Source organism: Schistocerca gregaria, chromosome 3, assembly GCF_023897955.1.
Source record: "Schistocerca gregaria isolate iqSchGreg1 chromosome 3, iqSchGreg1.2, whole genome shotgun sequence".
NCBI classification, from domain to species: Eukaryota; Metazoa; Arthropoda; class Insecta; order Orthoptera; family Acrididae; genus Schistocerca; species Schistocerca gregaria.
In genome coordinates, this window is record NC_064922.1 from 699,262,656 (window position 1) to 699,285,477 (window position 22,822).

A 22,822-nucleotide genomic window follows, 5' to 3' on the forward strand; every position below is an offset into this window, starting at 1 on the left:
TTCAATTTCCAATCCAATCATTCCAATTGAGGTTTTCAGTGGTTTCCTCAAACTGTATAAGGCAAACACTAGGATGGTTCCCCAACATAAAGTAAAGATCTCATGACCCCATCATCAATGGGATGTTAAAGCCTAATATTCCTTTTCCAAACCTAGTCCATCTGGATAACGTAGTAAACCTTACAGATTTTCATCAGTACAAAGATTTTGATACAGATGAAAGTTGTCACAGATGTGAAACATTCTCAATAACAGCACATGCAATCCTGGAACATAATTTTATTCAAAACTTGTGTGTTTGAGCATGCATCTCCTGGCCAACAATTTCTAATTTTCAGCAATGAAATCCTTCGAAGCCTGTATATTTCCATCTCAACTGTTGAGAATGCTCTGAATTTAAACTACTTGCTGCAGTAACATATAAATAAAGGTGGTTAGCTTCATCTTTTATGCTTTATGTACTTCATATATCCTCTCACATGCTGCCGCCGTTCCCCCCCCCCCCCCCCCCCCCCCTAATCCCACTCCCAATGGAAAATTATTTCACAGTTGTATCGTAACTCCACCATTTTGCTATTACATTCAGAATCATGGAATTGTGATGTACAATCAACTACATCTCGCATACAAACATTACTTATACCTGCTGATGTACACAGCTGACAGTGCTTGCTCCAAATTTATGTAGAAAATTCATCACTGTTAACAGTGTCAGTGTGAGTGCGGGTTTTGAAACAACTCTCTGAATCTCGTCCTCATGAGTGATCTGAACCAGTTATTGGGAAATAGTATCAGAAATGATATTCTTCCAGTTAACTGAAAAACAGTCCCTCCAAATATGTCTACTGCACTGAGGAATCAACTCAGATCCTGAGTAAATATGTCTACAGCACTGAGGGAAGACATCCTGGCACACTTCGATGACTCTACCGCTACCAAAGGGTGAAATGTCATGCTGTGCCTTTGTCAGTGATATGTCTTCTGTATTATATTTCAGGTATAATTCTCTCAGTGACACAGAAAGGAAAAGGTTGGAACATGATGAAGATCGACTTCTTTCCACAATGTTGTATAACCTGGTAGCAATCATGGTCATGATGAATGTCAATAAATTAGATATAAAGCGTAAAGTGCGCAGACTCCTCGGAAAGAGCCATATTGGGTTAGTCTACAGTCAAGAAGTTAACCAGTTACTGGACCAAATAAACAACCTGGTAAGTACAGTATACAAATATACGCCTCAATAAAATGTAGTAGATCATATCATTAAATTTTTTTGAATATTCGGGTGTTCTTCCACTAGAAACCTTGAATTTACACGTGTTAATCCTTCTGGGAAGTGCTGTCCAATCCAGGAAACAAGATTCTATCCCCATAACTTCAGATTGCAATTTGTAATGTTTGCTCTTCTGACAAAATGGTATCAGATTATGTTTGAGTTAATGCTCTTATAGACACACCATTTTACCAGGGTAAAGGCAGGTTAACACATATTCCTTCAGGGGAAAAGTTAACACTACCATTCATAAGTGCTAACAGTAATTTAGGAATATAGTTTCCAGAATTAATTAAGCTGTAGTAACACCCTCTATAAGCTGCAGATAACCATTTTACTGTTTCCAGTTTCATACAAAGGTTTTTGGAGAAAATGGCCCATGATGGAATGCTGACACATTTTTTTGTGTAGGATGTATTAACTGCCTCTATTTTGGCTTTCACAAAGGATTCTCTAGTGCGAATGCTTACTGGACTTTATAAATACATTTCTTGAAGAGCTAAACAAGAGAGTTATCCTGTTTTTACATTCTGCAACCATGACCTTGCCAAAGACTTGAAATGTGTGGACCACAAAATGTAATGACATTAGTAATATCCAGATTGAGTGGATAAAGTGTTACCTTTGTAACAGAAAACAGGAGCCACAATAACACATAATTGCACAGGTGTGAAACTAACTTCAGAATGAAAGACCGTAACAAATGGAGTTTCACAAGGATTCCTCTGGTACCTTGTTCTTATTACTGATGACACAAGCAGACTAATTAATGGACAAAACTCAGTCTCAGCAGACATGGTTCGGTTGTTAATTAAACAGTCCAACACCTGGTTCACAGCAGGAAGTTTTATTTGTTTCTTGCATTATTATTGTTATTCACATTTGGCTCCTGCTGGACCACATGAGGCATTTTCAGCATCATGTTTTAGCTTTTCTTTGTGCCCATATTACTTTCAGTCTCTCAGAATGGGCTATTTCCACTTCACCAGACCAAATTGTTTTGTGCCAGGCCAACTGGAAGTTTCCTGTCAGAATATTTACCTGTCATGTATATCACATTGTGTTATTCCTTATTGTTTTGATTTTTGTCTTACTGCAAGTTTCATAGAATTCCATGGCCTGTCCATACAATTTTATGCTGCATATTTTCATATTAAAATACACATTGATTTAATTTTCAGTATCTGTATTTATCCTTAGTGTGTATGTTCCTTCTTCAGTATAATTTAGAACTAAAGTTTTCCTGATTGTTTTTTGTTTTCTCTTTTGGAATTCTTCAGTGTCACTTTCTGTTTACAATGGATGCTTCAGTCCCATGGAGATGTTCTGTTTTGATGGCTGTATAATAATGTCTCAGTTTCATATATTTTGAGATACATTTTTTCTGTAGTTGTCTCATGTAAGCCTGATAACAAATTTCGTAACCAGTCTTTTCCAGGTTAGTTTCCTCAATGGTTTCACCTAAATATTTGAACTGAGAAACACTAGATAGATCACATAACTAATGCACATTTTCTTATTTGTTACTATTCCATATTTTGAATGCCTTGTGTCAAGATTTTAGTGCCTGTTCATATTCTTCATTTAACCATGGATGTTTTTTATGTCTTTGTAAGGGAATTTGGTTTCAGACCATTTTGATAACCTTGTGTTTGAGCTGTTCCCAATTTTGTGTTTGCGTTTTGTCAAATTCATTTTCTAATAGCAGCGATGGAATTTCTGGCATCAAATTTAAAAATTAATGACATCCTTTTGCTTGAATTTTTGGGCTTTAAATTTAGCTTCACGTGGGTTAGGTTGTGGTCTGTGTCAAGATTTGCTCCTTTGTGTACTTGAGCATTGCGGTATTGCCTGTTATCCAGTTGGCCACACTTTCAAATATGTATGCTGCCTGTTACACTGCCAGATTTCCTGCAGCTGTCACTGCAGCATGAGGGGACTGGCATGAACAATTATGCCACTGCCAATGAGATGTAAGCATCCATCTCCGAGTTGCAATGGCGGGTCTATAAGGGGTGTTCAAAAAGAAATAAGCTGGAGGCATAATTACAGAAACCATTACCTGTATGTTAGAAGTAATGTCCCTGGCTGTTGAGTCACTTGTCCCACTGTGACACAAGGCAGTAAATGGCTGTCTCATAAAATTTCTGGGACTGCAATGTTAACCAGGTCCACTCGTACTGCTGTATGTCATCGTCCAAGGTGAATTGTTTGCCCCTCAGAGCCTTTGTAAGGGGACTAAAAATGGCCCACTTCTTATTCACTTCCTGCAGCACAGGAAAACAGTGAATGCCCAGCTTTACTCACAAACCTTGACCAGCCTTCGCCAAGTGATCAAATCAAAACGACCAGGCAATCTCACCTGTGGGGTCATTCTGCTCCACAACAATGTAAAGCCTCATATGGCCAACACAGTTTCAGCACACCTGCAGAAATTCAAAGGGGAGGTTCTTGGCCACCCTCCATACAGTCTGGACCTCTCTCCCTGTGATTACTCTGTTTTTGGTCCCCTTAAAAAGGCTCTGAGGGGCAAACAATTCACCTCGGACGATGATGTCCAGCTGTACGTGCAGAACTGGTTAACATTGCAGCCCCAGAAATTTTATGAGACAGCTGTCTGCCACCTTGTGTCACAATGGGACAAGTGTCTCAACAGCAAGGGTCAATACTTCTAACATACAGATACTGGTTTCTGTAATTATGCCTCCAGCTCGTTTCATTTTGAATGCCCCTTACACTTAAGTTAGCATATCCATGAACTAAGTTCATTTTCTGTATTTGCCAGTTGAATAACATTTACAAATTTTTGTAGTGGCCAGGACTCAACATCTTCTGAATAGACACTGTATTGAAGAGTGAGAGATTTATGGCTCATTTGTGTCTGTATATGTTTCTGCATTCAGAGCTACTGTTAGTGACTGACACTGCAACAACAGCAACAGAGTTATGTATTATTTTTACTGTTTGATATTAGATGTGGAATAAATTAATATCTGAAGTCTCTGTTCATGAATGGCATCTGTTCCTCACTCCTGTATCCACTAAAGAACCACACAGTGCACTAGGAAGTCATAACAAGCATTTAATGTCTCCTTGTGATAAAGGTAAGATATTTCAGTATGATCAGTTTGGAATTCACCTACATTCTTGTTGGGTGATTCCATGGTTTTTTGTGAAGATTTTTCTTAAAATGGGTTGACATCAATCCCTAGCTGTGTGTTTTGTAGATTTTTCACCACCTCCCATGACTTATTTATTTTTATAGGTTTGTTTGATTGTCGTGGTTGATCAGCATATGTGCATTGTGTACTTCGCACATTTTATTTGCACATTTTAAGGAAATTGTCATTAGTCTGTTGTTCATAGGTTTTACTTTGATTACGGAGCTGAGAAGGTCTTCTGGAACTTTCAATGCAATGCCCAGATGGGGTGTATTTTTAAGGATTCTTTCATTTGTATTACTTTTGAACAGTCTGTAATTCCCAAAATCCATGGTATTCACATCTGGCAATCTTGTGTCTTATATGGCTAAAATTTTAATTTTTTGTTTCTTTAAGTGTTTGTCTTAATTTTTAGAGCTTTCCTGTGTTTGAGAGTGAGTTATTTTTGATTGTTCTAAAGAAGATTTTTGATTTTGAACTTGGGTTAGCCAGAGCACTCTGATTTCCTCTGACTTGGTGATATAGTGTCTCACTAGTCACACTAGAATCCAATAGTTGTGCCACTGCTTGTGGAGGACTTGTTGCCCCTTGATAAATTAAAAAAATACTCCATTGTTGGGCTTGGAATTGCATGGACAAGATCATAAGAAAACTCAGTGGGCTTGGAAGGCTTAGTTCCAGAAGTTTAACTTCTGACCACATCTATGGTCAACAGACACTAACCATTGCCACTTTATCCAGGTCAGATGCAAAAGTGGGTTCTGTTCAGTGAGATGCCTTGTCTGGTAGTTCTGCTGTATCTGGATCCATTCTCTTCACATTCACTATCATTGAGGTCTTTGTTGTCACACCAGCAAGGACCCTCACAGGATTTTGTCACCAAGGCCAGGTGAAGCCTGATTTTTTTAATGAGATTGTTACTACTCCACTCTCCTCTTCCCTCACCATTTGCATGATGAGGCACTGGGCTTATTAACACTCCTGGAAATGGAAAAAAGAACACATTGACACCAGTGTGTCAGACCCACCATACTTGCTCCGGACACTGTGAGAGGGCTGTACAAGCAATGATCACACGCACGGCACAGCGGACACACCAGGAACCGCGGTGTTGGCCGTCGAATGGTGCTAGCTGCCCAGCATTTGTGCACCGCCGCCAGTGGTCGGCGGAAGGTGCACGTGCCCGTCGACCTGGGACCGGACCGCAGCGGCGCACGGATGCACGCCAAGACCGTAGGATCCTACGCAGTGCCGTAGGGGACCGCACCGCCACTTCCCAGCAAATTAGGGACACTGTTGCTCCTGGGGTATCGGTGAGGACCATTCGCAACTGTCTCCATGAAGCTGGGCTACGGTCCCGCACACCGTTAGGCCGTCTTCCGCTCACGCCCCAACATCGTGCAGCCCGCCTCCAGTGGTGTCGCAACAGGCGTGAATGGAAGGACGAATGGAGACGTGTCGTCTTCAGCGATGAGAGTCGCTTCTGCCTTGATGCCAATGATGGTCGTATGCGTGTTTGGCGCCGTGCAGGTGAGCGCCACAATCAGGACTGCATACGACCGAGGCACACAGGGCCAACACCCGGCATCATGGTGTGGGGAGCGATCTACACTGGCCGTACACCTCTGGTGATCGTCGAGGGGACACTGAATAGTGCAGGGTACATCCAAACCATCATCGAACCCATCGTTCTACCATTCCTAGACCGACAAGGGAACTTGCTGTTCCAACAGGAAAATGCACGTCCGCATGTATCCCGTGCCACCCAACGTGCTTTAGAAGGTGTAAGTCAACTACCCTGGCCAGCAAGATCTCCGGATCTGTCCCCCATTGAGCATGTTTCGGACTGGATGAAGTGTTGAGTCACGCGGTCTGCACGTCTAGCACAAACGCTGGTCCAACTGAGGCGCCAGATGGAAATGGCATGGTACGCGCCGTTCCACAGGACTACATCCAGCATCTCTATGATCGTCTCCATGGGAGAATAGCAGCCTGCATTGCTGCGAAAGGTGGATATACACTGTAGTAGTGCCGACATTGTGCATGCTCTGTTGCCTGTGTCTATGTGCCTGTGGTTCTGTCAGTGTGATCATGTGATGTATCTGACCCCAGGTATGTGTCAATAAAGTTTCCCCTTCTTGGGACAATGAATTCACAGTGTTCTTATTTCAATTTCCAGGAGTGTATTTATTCACCCAGGAATCATCTCTCAATGATATATGATTCGTCATCATAATACAATGAAAACAATAGCTCCAATATGTATACAGACGGAATATATAATATTGTTATTGAAGATAAGACAGATGGTCAGCCATGGTCTTGCTGAATGACCAATTCCAGCATTTGCCTGAAGTGATTTGAGGAAACCACAGAACACCTAAATCAGTATGGCCAAACAGAACAAACTCCACCTTCACAAATACAAAGTCAGTGTCTTAACAACTCAACTGTTGTCTTATTTGGTTGATGCCTATTACACAATGTTCATTTTATCATACATAATTTGAACCAAATATGTTATAATATAAAAATAGTTTTGGCCTTCAACACTCTACACACTATGGTTGCCTGCTGATGACTCCTGGACCATGAACATGCTTGTTTCCACGTGTTCCCTTCATTCTGCATGGAAAAATAAGTCAGCATTCCCTGGTGAGTGAAATGTTGAGCTCAGGCAAATGACAACAGATTACTTTCATGCACTGTATTGTGACTATGTATTTTTATGTGACAGAATGTCATAGTGGTCCCCTTTCATTACTAACCAGTACTCTGAATCCTCCAAATAATCTTTAATTTGCAGTAAGCATTAGTTATGAAGTAATTATATTTTTTAAGAACTGCATCTTTAACCATTGGCTGTATATATAAACCTTTATTGTCTACTGAGTTTGGTCAGTCAGATCATTTTCACTGGAAAAATACATTGGATGGAAAAGAAATTAATCTTTCTATCAAATGTTTCGAAAGTCGTCTATGTCATAATATGTGGTGCTCACCCACGAGTGCCTTGTAGACATCTGTTTAAAAAGAATGAGATTTTCACTCTGCGGTGGAGTATGCTCTGATATGAAACTTCCTAACAGATTAAAACTGTGTGCCAGACCGAGACTCGAACTCAGGACCTTTGCCTTTCGCGAGCAAGTGCTCTACCAACTGAGCTACCCAAGCATGACTCATAGCCTGTCCTCAGAGCTTCACTTCTGCCAGTACCTCATCTCCTGCCTTCCAAACTTTACAGAAGTTCTCCTGCGAACCTTGAAGAACTAGCACTCCTGAAAGAAAGGATATTGCAGAGACATGGCTTGTTTCCAGAATGAGATTTTCACTCTGCAGCAAAGTGTGCACTGATGTGGAACTCCCTGACAGATTAAAACTGTGTGCCGGACCGAGACTCAAACTCGTGACATTTTCCTTTTGTGGGCAAGTGCTCTACCAACTGAGCTACCCAAGCACGACTCACGACCTGTCATCACAGCTTCATATCAGTGCACACTCTGCTGCAGAGTGAAAATCTCATTCTGGGAACATCCCCTAGGATGTGGCTAAGCCATGTCTCTGCAATATCCTTTCTTTCAGGAGTGCTAGTTCTGCAAGGTTCACAGGAGAGCTTCTGTAAAGTTTGGAAGGTAGGAAATTAGGTACTGGCAGAAGTGAAGCTGTGAGGACGGGCCGTGAGTCGTGCTTGGGTAGTTCAGTTGGTAGAGCACTTGCCCGTGAAAGGGAAAGGTCCCAAGTTCGAGTCTTGGTCCGGCACACAATTTTAATCTGTCAAGAAGTTTCATCTGTTTAAGAAGTTGAGCATTCGGACTACTACTTCACAGTATTCCACTTATTCCATCAAGAAGTTTGTTGTAAATCATATACATGGTGGAGGTGTATCTAGTCTGACATTTCATGTTGCTATCAATTGCCATCTCTTCTCTTGCTGTCTGGTGTATGAGAGAGACAAGTTGATGGTGGTCTTCCACAACTGCCACAGGGACCAAATTCGAGAGTCAGTCATACTTCCTTCACCCTACTCTTTTTCTGTTGCTTTTGCATGGTGTGCTGGCACCACTTGATGCATTCCTCCATTGTTATGATGTACTTTATGAGAAGAGCTTGGTACATGTCTTCTGTGATACCTTTCATGAAATATGAGATTTTTTGTTGTTGTCACATTTAGATTCACAATGTGACATAGGGCCAAAACATTTTGTATGTAAGTCTTTTGTCACTTTACCATGCTTCAGTTGTATTTCTGCAAAGTGGACTTGTTGCTTATTGTCCCCAGATGTTTTCTTCAGTCCAGCCAGGAATTTGCCCCAGCTATCGAGCTGATCATCATTTCATCATTGCTCAATGCTTGGCATTACCATCCAAGTAGGTGTACACTTCTGCCAAGCACATCAAGTCATCCCACCTGTTGTGTTTGGTGATTCAGACAATTCATTTCATCCACTTTGTGGCATCCTGAGCAGCATCTCTGGAAATTAGTGGTGGATGTCTGGTGTTCAGCTGAGTTACTGCTGATTTGGATCCATTGATCTGTTGAGTATACAAACCTTGTGAGTGATTTACTGATTGTATTCCTGTTCCTTTTCCTGCAAGTAACAGCTTTTGTATTGCTTTATACAGGCCACAGTGATGTAGATATCTTGAAGTACCTGGTACCTCCACCAAACAATGTCAAATAACCACATTCAAGTCCAAATCTGAGAGCAGAGTCATCAGTGAAGAACTTAGGCCTGAAAACACTGTATTATGTAGGCCAATATACAGACAGAACAGAACTGCATCCTGGCAAGAGAGTGTTGCTATTTATGCAGCCACCAAACTTTCCAGAATATGCAAACATTACAGGCATAAGAAATTTTGAGAACCTTTCAGAAAAGTTAAATACTAAATAACAAATACTTTTTGCTGATTAAATTTGAAATGGCAACTTGCAGCATGCCAGTGAGCAATGCAAAATGCTACTCAACATTGTATGAAGTACAGCTCATGGCAATGTTCTATGTACTGACTTGGCAGAAAATCCTAAGAAATTTTGGTCCTATGTCAAAGTGGTAGGTGGATCAAAACAAAATGTCCAGACACACTGTGACCAAAATGGTACTGAAACAGAGGATGACAGACTAAAGGCCGAAATACTAAATGTCTTCTTCCAAAGCTGTTTCACAGAGGAAGACTGCGCTGTGCTTCCTTCTCTAGATTGTCGCACAGTTGACAAAATGGTAGATATCGAAATAGACGACAGAGGGATAGAGAAACAATTAAAATCGCTCAAAAGAGGGAAGGCCGCTGGTCCTGATGGGATACCAGTTCGATTTTACACAGAGTATGCGAAGGAACTTGCCCCCCTTCTTGCAGCGGTGTACCGTAGGTCTCTAGAAGAGCGAAGCGTTCCAAAGGATTGGAAAAGGCCACAGGGCATTCCCGTTTTCAAGAAGGGAAGTCGAACAGATGTGCAGAACTATAGATCTATATCTCTAACGTCGATCAGTTGTAGAATTTTGGAACACGTATTATGTTCGAGTATAATGTCTTTTCTGGAGACTAGAAATCTACACTGTAGGAATCAGCATGGGTTTCGAAAAAGACGGTCGTGTGAAATCCAGCTCGCGCTATTCGCCCACGAGACTCAGAGGGCCTTAGACATGGATTCACAGGTAGATGCCGTGTTTCTTGACTTCCGCAAAGCGTTTGACACAGTTCCCCACAGTCATTTAATTAACAAAGTAAGAGCATACTGACTATCAGATCAATTGTGTGATTGGATTGAGGAGTTCCTAGATAACAGAATGCAGCATGTTATTCTCAATGGAGAGAAGTCTTCCGAAGTAAGAGTGATTTCAGGTGTGCCGCAGGGGAGTGTCATAGGACCGTTGCTATTCACAATATACATAAATGAGCTGGTGGATGACATCGGAAGTTCACTGAGGCTTTTTGCAGATGATGCTGTGGTGTATCGAGAGGTTGCAACAATGGAAAATTGTACTGAAATGCAGGAGGATCTGCAGCGAATTGACGCATGGTGCACGGAATGGCAATTGAATCTCAATGTAGACAAGTGTAATGTGATGCGAATACATAGAAAGATAGGTCCCTTATCATTTAGCTAGAAAATAGCAGGTCAGCAACTGGAAGCAGTTAATTCCATAAATTACCTGGGAGTACGCATTAGGAGTGATTTAAAATGGAATGATCATATAAAGTTGATCGTCGGTAAAGCAGATGTCAGACTGAGATTCATTGGAAGAATCCTAAGGAAATGCAATCCGAAAACAAAGGAAGTAGGTTACAGTACGCTTGTTCGCCCACTGCTTGAATACTGCTCAGTAGTGTGGGATCCGCACCAGATAGGGTTGATAGAAGGGATAGAGGGGATCCAACAGAGAGCGGCGCACTTCGTTACGGGATCATTTAGTAATCGCGAAAGCGTTACGGAGATGATAGATAAACTCCAGTGGAAGACTCTGCAGGAGAGACGCTCAGTAGCTCGGTACGGGCTTTTGTTAAAGCTCCGAGAACATACCTTCACCGAAGAGTCAAGCAGTATATTGCTCCCTCCTACGTATATCTCGCGAAGAGACCATGAGGATAAAATCAGAGAGATTAGAGCCCACACAGAAGCATACCGACAATCCTTCTTTCCACGTACAATACGTGACTGGAATAGAAGGGAGAACCGATAGAGGTACTCAGGGTACCCTCTGCCACACACCGTCAGGTGGCTTGCAGAGTATGGATGTAGATGTAGATGTTATCAACAACATCAGATAATGGAATTGTTGTGTAAAGTTGACTTCTGCACATCTTCAGTGCAGTAATGTCATCACTGGAAATAAATGTTGTGAACTGTTTTGTGTTTGGTGAAATCTGGCTGTAGTAGTGAATTGTAAATATTTTTCAGACTTTTTGACTTAAAATATTACATACCCATGAGAATCATTTCTCTTAGGACCTGTAATAGATACATTAGCATCTATCTCTCTCTTCTACAAGCATATATTAAGTTATTGTGGTCTTCAGTCCAAATAACGGTTTTACACAGTTCTCCACACTAGTCTCTCTCGTACAGACCTCTTCATCTCTGCATAACTACTGCAACCTACACCTACTTGAACCTGCTTACTGTATACAAGCCTTAGACTTACACTACAGTTTTTACCCGCTGCATTTACCTCCATTACCAAACTGATGGTTCCCTGATGCCCTAGGATATGTTCATCGAATCATCCCTTCTTTTAGTCAACTTGAGCTGTAAATTTCTTTTCCTCCAGTGTCATTTAGTACCTCCTCATTAGTTACTGATCTACCATCTAAACTTCAGAATTCTTCTGTAATACCACATTTCAAAGACTTCTATTCCCTTTTTGTCTAAATAAATCATCTGAAAAAAACTTTAATGTCTCATTTCCTACTGTAATTTCTTTAGCTTTGTCTGATTTAAATTGACTATCTTCCATCACCCTTGTTTTACTTTTGTCAATGTTCTTCATATAACCTCTTTCCAAGATGCTATCCTTTCCCATCTACTGTTCCTCCATATCCTTCGTTTTCTCTGAAAGAGTTGCAGTGTTAGCAGCAGTTTTTATTTCTTCTCCATAAACTGTGATTTCCTTTCAAAGTTATCCTTCATTTGCTTTACTGCCTGCTTGATCCACAAATTCAATAGCTTCAGAGATTACAAACTTTTCTTATCCCATTCTTACCCATAACTAGTGTCTCATTTGTGTGCATTGCATTTAACCTATTGGCCTTTATATTTTATCCCTGTTATAGTTGGAATGTGGGAGAGTGTATTCCAGGAACATTTTTCAAAGCTTTCTCTAAATCTACAAATTCTATAAATGCTGCTTTTACCTTATTGAACATACCTTTTAAGATAAGTAGTAGGATTAGTATTGCCTTGTGTGCTCCTACATGTCTCCAGAAACCATATTGATGTTTCTTGTGCTTTAAGTCTACCAGTTTTTCAGTATTTGTAAATAATTTGTAACAGTATTTTGCGACTATGACTTATGATGAAACTACTAGTGTAATATTCCCACCAGCCAGCACATTCCTGCTTTGGAATATGAATTAGTACATTCTTCCTGAAGTTTGAGAGTTCCTCAGCTGTCTCATATATCTTGTAAGTAAGTGGAAACGCTTTTCTCATGATACAGTTTTTCCACGGCTGGCTCTCCAGAGAATCCCAATACTTCTGAGGGCAGGGACATTGTTTCAACTTAGTTCCTTAGCAGTCTCTCAGATTATTCTTGTAGTATTTTATTTCCTATCTCATCTTCATCTATTTTCTCTTCCCTTTCTATAATATTGTCTTCAAGTTCATTTCCCTTGCACAACCCTTGTGTATATTCCTATCATCTTTCAGCTTTTGTTTCATTGCTTAGTACTGGCTTACTATCTGAGCTACTTCTCTTTTGTCCAGATGTCTCCTCAATATTTCTATAAGCAGCATCTATCTTTCGAGTAGTTAAGCATGCTTCTACAGTTTTGCATTTGCCTCCAGCCGTTCTTGCTTTGTCATTTAGAACTTTCTGTTAGTTTCATTTTAAGATGTTTGTACTCCCATTTGTCTGTTTCAGTTGCTCCTGATTTATATTTTCTACTTTAATCAATCAAAAGCAGTATATCGTTCATCATCCAAAGATTTCTACTGGGCCTTGTCTTTTTGCGCATTTGACCCACTGCTGGCTTCACTATTCCATTGCTCAGAGCTACCCATTCATCTTCTATTGTATTCCTTTCTATTGTCTCAGTCACATGCAGCATAATGGTACCTATGAAGCTCTTAACAATCTCAAGTTCTTTTTTCTCAGTTTGCATCTCATGAACTTATTTTCCTGTGTTTCTACAGTTTCTTTAGTTTCAATCTACAGTTCATTAACAATAAATTATGGTCAGAGTCCACAACTGTTCCTGTGCAAAATTCTCCTCCAAAATTGCCCTGTTGGTAACACCAGTTACTGTCAAATCATGAAAGATAAGCAATGTGGGCCCAGTTAGTACCTGGATGAGTGACTTTCCAGAGAAAACCCAGCTGCTGCTGCCTGAAGGGTATGCCAAGTAAATTAAGTGGTGTCTGGAAGACTTGCATCAATCATCATCATCATCATCATCATCATCATCATCATCATCATCATCATCATTCACCATATGGTTTCCCCTTTCATTCCATGTCCCCAGTCTATGCTCTACTATTTTTTTTCCTCTCTTCCCTTTCTTATCAGCAAATTCCAGTGCCCAAGTCCAATCAAACATTCATATCTCTTAACTATCTTCTTAATTTCTTTTATCATCTCATACATTTATCAATCTCTTCATCATCTAAAGAGATAGTGGACATATAAACTTGTATTGCTGTGGTGGGTATTTGTGTATATCTTGGTTACAGTAAAGCAAGTGTTATGATGTTCATAGTAGCTCACCAACATTTCTATCTTCTGTTTCATTATTAGTCACACTCCTGCCATACTTTATTTTCTGTTGTCTTTATTACCATGTACACATCTGACCACAAGTTCTCTTCTTCCTTTCACTATATATTATTAATTCCTACAACACCTAAGTTCACTGTGGTCATTTCCCTTTTTACATTCTGTAACGTAATTGTCCAAGTAAGGTGTCTAACATACCACATTCTGACCTGTAGAATGTCAGTTTGTTTTTTCTGATGGCAATATATTGTTGAATAGTCTTTCCCCAGAGATATGGCTAGGGGACTATTTTACCTCTGGAACATTTTATATAAGACAACACCATTATCATTAAGCTTTACAGTAGAGCTGCATGCCCTCATGGAAATACGATCTGCTTAGTTTGCCCCTGTTTTCAGTTGTTGGCTGTAACAGCATAGCAATGTCATACTGGCTAACGTTACAAAAACAGGTCTGTCAGTCATGCAGTTTATTGTGGTCTGTCAATCATCCAGATTATTTCCCCTGCAACTACTGAACCACAGACACCCCTCCAGCATAGTTGTTGCTGCAGTGTGTCTTATCTGTATCACTGAGACATGCAAGCCACCCCACCTCACATAGCTCCATGATTCGTAGGGTGAAAGCATTATGTATCCTTATTTTATGACATCCATTACATCCTTGGAGATTTCCTCGCAGTAGATCTATGGAACAAAAAGTATATTAAACTAATTCTCTAGGAGTGGCTAAAATTGTCTTTCAGCAGCTATAGCATAATTTGATATTTATTGCAGCCAGATGACTAGTTCCTGGCTATGCCTTTGTAATTGCATCCAGTTTTTCAGAGTTTGTTGCTACAGTATTTCATAGCCCCATTAAGAAGAAGAATCTAATGGAAGTGGAGTGAGCCAATTAAAAGAAGACTTGCAGATTATAGAAACTTAATCTGTAGACTGTATTTAAAAAAACTGCATTGTACTGCTTAATGCTAATCATGATTGTACTGGCTAAATTTTATCTAGTAAATTAGAAAGGAAGCTACTTCTTTGAGAAAAGGCTGCTACCTTGTCAATTAGTAGCTTAATATTTACTTGATTAAATTTATATTTTGCAAACAAGATATGACTAAAAATACTGTCAACAGTACAGTACTACTTGTCATGAGCATTACCATGAACACTACAACTTTCCTTCTAGTTAACAGAATTTTCAATTCTTGAATCTGTATGTTCAGGTAATTTGTAGAAATTTTGACACATGAGGTATATTTTTCATTCTTTTTTGAACTGGTTGGTATTCTCAGTTTGCTGGTCTATGCTAGATGGCAGAGTGTTGAATAAGTTTGTGCCAGAGTACTACTCCACTCTGAACCCTAGGCAAGAAGCCAAATACTGCCTGAAAATAAGTTTTATGACTTTGTAGACAAAAGTTCAGCTGAAACCTTTTTATCAGCTACAAAAGCCACTAAAGAGTAAATATTGTGGGAAGCAAATGTATGAATTCCAAGGGCACTGGCAAGGTTTCTGCTTGAGGCATCCCAAACTGGTAAGAGTCATTCAGCTAACTTTAATTAACACAAATTCAGAGGTCAAGTTTAAAGGAGAAACATCAGAGGTTTTCACAATAAGAACAGGACTCAGACAAGGTGATGGACTGTCCCCTTTGCTTTTCAGTGTGGCCCGCGATTACTTGATGACAATCTGGCAAAAAGAAAATCCATGTAAAATCAAAATTGGAGGAAAACTAGCAATAAGAGCAAACTGCCTTGGGATTGCTGATGATTTAGCTGTCTTAACCCTTGACATGGAAGAAATTCATGCTCAAATCACAAGTCTCCAGAAAATTGCTTCCAAAATAGGATTACAAATATCCTTTGAGAAAACTGATATCATGCCCATGAAACCTCTTTACATAGATCAAATCTTCGTAAATGATCAAGCAGTTAACATAGTTCTACAACTGAAATATTTTGGAGAAATTATTTTGCACAGCTTAGATGAGAAAGCAACATGGATAAATAGAACCAACAAAATGAAAAAGCACAATTTCTAACCTGGTCAACATATAATAAGAAATGCCTGTCAATAGACACTAAGATCCAACATTTCAAACCTGTAACCATCCTGGAAACAATTTATGGTTGTGAAACTCTATTCCAAATTAAAAATGAGAGAAGAACTGATCAAATCCTCAAGACTGAACAAAGAATTCTCAGAACATGCATCAATAAAAAAACACCAGGTTGACGGAGTCTGGAGAATACTCCCTAATGGAACTGTCTATTGTGAGATTGACCCAATCACCAGCACAATGAAGAAGAAAAGAATCTCATATTTCTTTCATGTCTTACAACTGCCTGACAACAGGACTTTAAAACAACTAGTGGTGAGAAGTCTCGGAAAGAAGACAGGAGACAGTGGGTCAAAGAAATTCAGCAAGATCTTGAAGCAGTTGGACTCAGAATTACTGATGCAGAGAACAAAAATAAAATTAACACTCTCCTTATGAATCGTAAATTTTCAAAAGAAGTGACGCACAGAATACCGGTAGGGATTTCAGACGAGTTAATAAAATTGCATTCGGAATGAATGAAAAAGTACTGGGCTTAGTGCAAGAAGCAAATAGTCCAATCTTCATAGAGAAAGTTAACATGAAATGACTCAAGTGGTCCAATGTGACCTAAACTCATTGATTAGTTTATCTATTTGTTGACACAATTTAACTACTGATCCAAATGGACATCAAGGAATTTTACATGGTATGTTCAGTTTACTATATGACTTTCAGTGCTAGCAGGTCATTTGACTGCATTATGAAACTTTATGAGTTTTTGTGAGATTACCACTTAAACTGTTAGATTTGAACTACTTGTAGGCTTGTTCAGTTGTCATATGAGCTGTTTTCCTAAGATTGAATTTGGACTCTTTTAATGTTGATTGACACTTGTGTCATATGCAGACATTACAGGTTCTGAATTGCCATTTAATGTCATCAGAAGATCATTTGTGTAGGTCAAGAACAATAGTTGTCCAATACTGATATTTGTAAGATCACACGTTGTATGATTGTGCTTTATGAGATTATTTCATGTTTGTGACAATGTGTGTCAAGGAGACACTGCTTTCTGTTATGAAGATAAGAAATCACATTTTTTTATAGGGATGCCATTCATTCCATAATATGTAATTTTGACAAGTAGAGTTTTTTGGGCTGCGTATTCAGCAACTTTGGAAAGGTCACAGTATACACCAACAGGATATTTTTTCTTGTTTGGCTTTTGTTAGGGCTTCAAGACAGGTCTTGTACTGCTTGATGAATGCTAGACTGTGATGCATTTAACAAACGCTACTAAGTTAAATGAGTCAGTATTCTAGAATAGATCTGTTTCTCTAACACTTTTGAAAATACTGGTATGAGTGACATAGGTCAGTAATTAGAAAGTGTTTGGTTATCTTCATTTTTTGTAGATTGGGTGTTACTACAGAGAATTTGAATCTGTCAGGAAATATGCCATAAGCCATGACTGATTACAAAGATAACTTGAGGTTGGTTTGTTGATTTTAATACTTTGTTCCAAAAATTAACCTTTTTTAGCAACTTAATGAATTTAGTAATCTCTTTAGAATATTGTATTTTTTTAAACTAACGGTCATTAGTGATGCATGCAATGTCTGCACAAGACAGTGTATCTCTATTTGATTTTTTATTAGTGGGTGCAATGTTTACTGCTATTGTGGGACAGTAATGATTGATTTTGGTGGCCAGCGATTTGAAAGTGCCATGATTTATGTCAGACTTACTGTATTTTCTGGAGGTTAAATTTCAGTTTGATTGATATTTCTGTTGGTTTCTTGTTTAACAATGTTCCAAGTAGTTTTTATCCCATTCTTGGTGTGTTTTATTTTTTTGAGCAAGGCGCAATGTGTGTCACTTTCTCAGTAAAGGACTAAAGGATTCTACAACACTGGAGGCAATGGCATTTTGGTTCTTGACTACAGCTTGTTCTCTGAATGTGGTAGAGCTTTCCCATCCCAGTACAGGATATTTTAACCATCTGTTCAGTTTCACTCTTGTTTGTATTAGACGTAAAGATGTCCCAAAATGTTGTTGTAGTATGTTTTCCATCTGCTCTGTCTACCTTATAAATTTCTCCTCAGCACTCCTCCCATAGTTTCTCTCTAAACACTGTGACTGAGCCATTATTTATGATTCTGGGAGTCTATGCTTTCCTTCCATGACAAGTGCCTGACGAGTCTGTGTCTGTTACTGTTATCATCTGAGCATGCTCAGAAAAAAATCGACTATTGGTTTCACAGTTAAGTTACTAATATTTGTTGGATCTAATATCATATTGTCAATTTCTGTTGCACTATCTTGTTTTACATATTAACTGCTTCAGTTCTCAAAGGGAATTAGTAATGGTTTTAGATTAACAGATCCAGGAACTGATAAAGAAGCAGCAGGCTTATTTTTAAAACTATTTTTTACTATTCTGTAAAACTTTGCACCAGCCACAATGCAGCCCCATTGTGGATGCTGTTCTCAAACACAGGATGTGTTAGTTGACATTCGTAAACAGTGGAAATCACCTTGACTGTTGTCAAGTGATTGGAAGCTGTGATGAATAGGTGGATTGTAACAACTCCCAAGAATTGTGTACCTGTGCTACCAAATATCTCAAGTACAGTCCTCTCCTACGGATCCTGTCATCCCTATGGGAAGTATAAGTCTATCGCAAATTTTTACTACACTGTGAGTGATATGTCTTTGTAAGGGTTATACAGAGAAGATAGAAACCAGGAAGAACGGAGGCTGTTGTACCTGTCCCCATAACCAATAAGTTCAAGATGCTGTCTTTTACTGAAACCAAAACTGAGCCGCTGAGGCTCGCTTTACTTTTTGCCAAACCTGCTGTGTCCTGTGTCAATAGGAGTCAAATGCAAAAAAAAGGTTAGGCATCTATTAATTGTCGGCAGCTCAGATGTATGGTAAATGATGGTACCCATTGTGGAAATGGCAACAAGGAATGGTAATGAACAGCAGGTGCACTCGTTGTACATGCTCGAGGGCTTCATTCAAAATATTTAAGAGACTGTTCTAGCTGTCCTTGAGGGAACTGGGTGCAGATAGTGATGCCCATTGGAACAAACAATGCCTGTTATATGGGCTCCAAAATCATACTTGGATCATTCCAGTGACTGCCAGAGAAAGTTGAGAGGACCGGCATTGCTCACAGATTTCCAGAGATGCTGAAAATTTGCAGTACTGTTTCCAGGACTGATCATGGCCCCCTCATTCTGAGTTGAGTTGAAAAATTGAGCCATATTCTTCAAAGGTTCTGTAACAAGGTAGGATGTAACTTCCTGGTCTTCAGCCTTTGGAGTGAGAACAGTATAGCCTCCAATGGGTCTGGTGCACATGGCTCATCAGAATCTGCTACCCATTTAGCTGACTGTGTGTGGAGCACACACAAAGATTTTATAAAGTAGGTGACTCACCATCCATCCCAGTTAACAATAGCTGTAGGGGACCTGAAAGCATCAGTGTAGGATCCAAAGAAATGCTCCATACAGGTGATAGCACTAAAATCATTGAGCTCACATAATACTAGATATAGAAAGCTACTAACTGGGACATATAGCAAATCATACAATTCTTGGGGCAGGAGAGGGTGATCAAAGTTAAACCAAAGCTATACTCATCAAAAAATCCACGGGTGTACTGCCGGTCTATAGTGTCCAACAGGCACAATATTTCGGTGATCAAACATGTCGCCATCATCAGGTGAACTGACGGACTTAGGTCCTGTGAACGTGCCGGCACGGAGATCCGTACGCTATGGCTGCTCAGGGGGAACTGGGTTCGGTCGCGGCGGCGGCCGATTTAAATACCCTCCGCCCGCGGCGCGCTCCCTCCGCCGTCCGCACCCCGCGCCACGGTAGCGCAATGGAACAGATTGCGACGGTGTCTGAGATGACGTCGGTGTGATGGCTCTGTCCACCGTGGTCGTCACAACTATGCGTTTGCTCGATTTACTCTTGATTAACCCAATTGCTGGTTCCCAAGCCTTGCTAAGATTATAGCCACAGTCACGGTTTATGAGGTCGTTATTGGTGCGAATTTCGATGGCCTCTCTAACAACGCTGTCCCAGTATCTCGACGTCTATACCAGAATCCTCGCGCGGTCACACTCCACAGCGTGATTTTCCGACAAACAATGTTCAGCGACCGCCGACTTGCTCGGATACATCAGTCGAGTGTGCCTCTGGTGTTCACGGCATCGATCCTCGACGGTACGCATTGTCTGACCAAAATATGACTTGCCACATTGACACGGAATCTGGTACACGCCGGCCTTCCTCAAACCGAGGTCATCTTTGGCGCTCCCCATCAGTGCACGATTTTTATTCGGAGGACAAAACACAGTTCCGACCCAGTGTTTCTTCAGAATGTGGGCGATTTTCCCTGAGAGTGCTCCTGTGTATGGAATAAATGCAGTGCCTACCTCCTCCCTTGTGACTTCATCCATCTCAACAGGTTGTGATGCAGTGGTTGGGCGGAGAGCACGTTGGATCTGCCACTCTGAGTACCCATTTTTTCGAAATACAGTTCTCAGATGTTCCAATTCCTGGAGTAGACTCTCTGTAGTACCCCATTCCTCTGTGAAGGGTGGTGGCAGCTGTCTGCGTGCAAATACAGATCAGGGTGTGTTGTCTTTCGATACACCCCATGACCTAGGGTGCCGTCAGCCCTTCTCCTGACCAAGACGTCAAGGAAAGGTAATTTACCCTCCGTTTCAGTCTCCATAGTGAATTTGATGTTGGGGTGTATGGAGTTTAGATGTGTAAGGAAGTCAAGGAGTTTATCCATACCATGTGGCCAGATGACGAACGTGTTGTCCACGTAATGGAATAAGCAAGTAGGTTTCCATTCAGATGACGACAGGGCTTCCTCCTCGAAGTTTTCCACTCTCCTGCCCATTGTCAGCTTTGCTGACCTTTGAGCCACTGCTTCTCATTCAAGTAGATCCTCAGTTGACATCTCGAGCCTGAGTGAAACCTGTTACAGTACTGTCACCAATGAAAAATCTGTGGCAGTAACAGGAATTGAACCCTAATACTTTGGATGGCAATCAGCCATGCTAACTACTCAGCTATGGAGGCGACTTGTATCAGGAAATGCTACTTTAATGTCAATTCTTAGCTTGTGTAATTGGGGTTCATTTATATACTATTGTCAATTTTTTTCACTGTAATCTTTGCTTTTGAAAAATGTTGGATCCTCTTTGTGAGTCACAGAGAGTCACTTTTTGGAAAAAAAGAAAAAGAACTGACTTAATTTAACTGATAAGTCCAGCTTACTGCCATTAACAAACTTTTACAACTGCTACTCTATTGTACAGCTTTCTATGAGCATCCTTAACTACTGCCAATTAGCTGCCACTCATTCTGCTGTTACAGCCATGGACACTTATATAAAGCCTTACTAATGTAGTCAGTTTTAGGTATAATTATAAACAGCATTTTATGTCATTAATGGCGGAGAAAAACTTATACAGAAGCAGATTTTGTTGCAGGGGGTGCACTTTGAGCAAAACACAATTTTGTGTTTTCTTCTATTTCCCTGACATGTTTTGTTGAAGTTTATGCATCAGCATCATCAGTGAGCTCTTATTTTGTGTTTTGCTCTAGGCAGACTCCATCCAATAATAAATCTATTTGTAAGCAAACACAGACAAAAGAGATTCAACTTCAAGATGGTGTGTGCCAGTATGCTTAAGGGAAAACTTAAATATAATTGGAACATATAGTTTTGTAAACTACCAAGTGTTCCAAATATAAACTCCATAAAATATATGCAGTAAACACTTAGTTATAAAAAACCAAATTTCCACTAAATAATGCAGTCTTTTTGATTACTAACATTTACACATCTCACTTAAGAATAACATTTGTTTTTCAGTAAGTTGCTTTGTACTTTGTGTTATATGTTACTAAACTATCTTGATATTAATATGCCCATATTCTGAAACTCTAAAAAGGATAATTTTATATAAAGATAACTGCACTACAAAACTTAATTAATGTCCTTTTGAATTAACAATTTAGTTTTATGTGATTCTTCAACTTCTCCTGGCGTATTTCTTGCTCGAACAGTCCATGGGTGTACTGCCCGTTGGACACTATGGACCAGCAGTTCACCCGTGAGCCGTTCGAGCAATTTTATTTTAGCTCACTCTAAACTCATAAACACATTATTACAAATTATTAAAATTTTTATTTCTGTTGAAGATGTGCTGTGTTTGCTGTCAGTAGGTAGATAATGTGCAGTTTCTCCACACAACATTAAATAATGGATAATAAATGTGAAATGTTATCGTAAGGTAGTGCAATAACCAATAACATGTACCCAATAATACATTAAAAGCTGTGTATCACACATTCCAATAAGAGATTTGAGACTGCTAAATTACACCTTTCACTAACTAGGTAACTATCTAGTAGAACAGTTCATGATAGGAGGGACCCTCCATGGTATATAGTTACTATAAGGAGACTACTAAAGAAACAAAGACTAGTGCATAAAAGGTGTAAAACAAAGCATAGGGTTACAGATAGGGAGATGCTAAATGAAATGCATTTGGCTGTGAAGGGGCAATGCACGAAGCTTTCAATGACTACTATGGCAGAATATTATTGCAGGATGTCTCTCAAAACGATAATAATTTGTGCTCATCTTGAAAGACTGTAAGTGGTACCAAAGCTAGTGTCCAGACACTCATGGACAAGACAGTGATTGAAACTGGAATTATCAAAGCAAACACATAAATGCTGAACTTAGTTTCTACAGTTTTACCCCAGTTTAATTCTGACACCACTGCAAATATCCTATCACAAGAAGTGAAGTTGGTAGTGAAATGGACAGAAAATGCCCCTCTAAATTAATGATAAATGGTAGAGCTGTTACAA

General features: G+C 39.8%; 1 protein-coding gene across 18 annotated transcripts in view; it reads left to right on the top strand.

The window, feature by feature from the left end:
* LOC126354708 (MAP kinase-activating death domain protein) overlaps positions 1–22,822 on the top strand; it is a 684,767-nt gene that overhangs the window by 525,954 nt on the left and 135,991 nt on the right. For all 18 annotated transcript variants that reach the window (XM_050004532.1, XM_050004534.1, XM_050004547.1 and 15 more), the window contains one exon: positions 998–1,214. In XM_050004532.1, the coding sequence (XP_049860489.1) occupies positions 998–1,214 (217 nt within the window). The remainder of the gene's footprint in view (positions 1–997; positions 1,215–22,822) is intronic.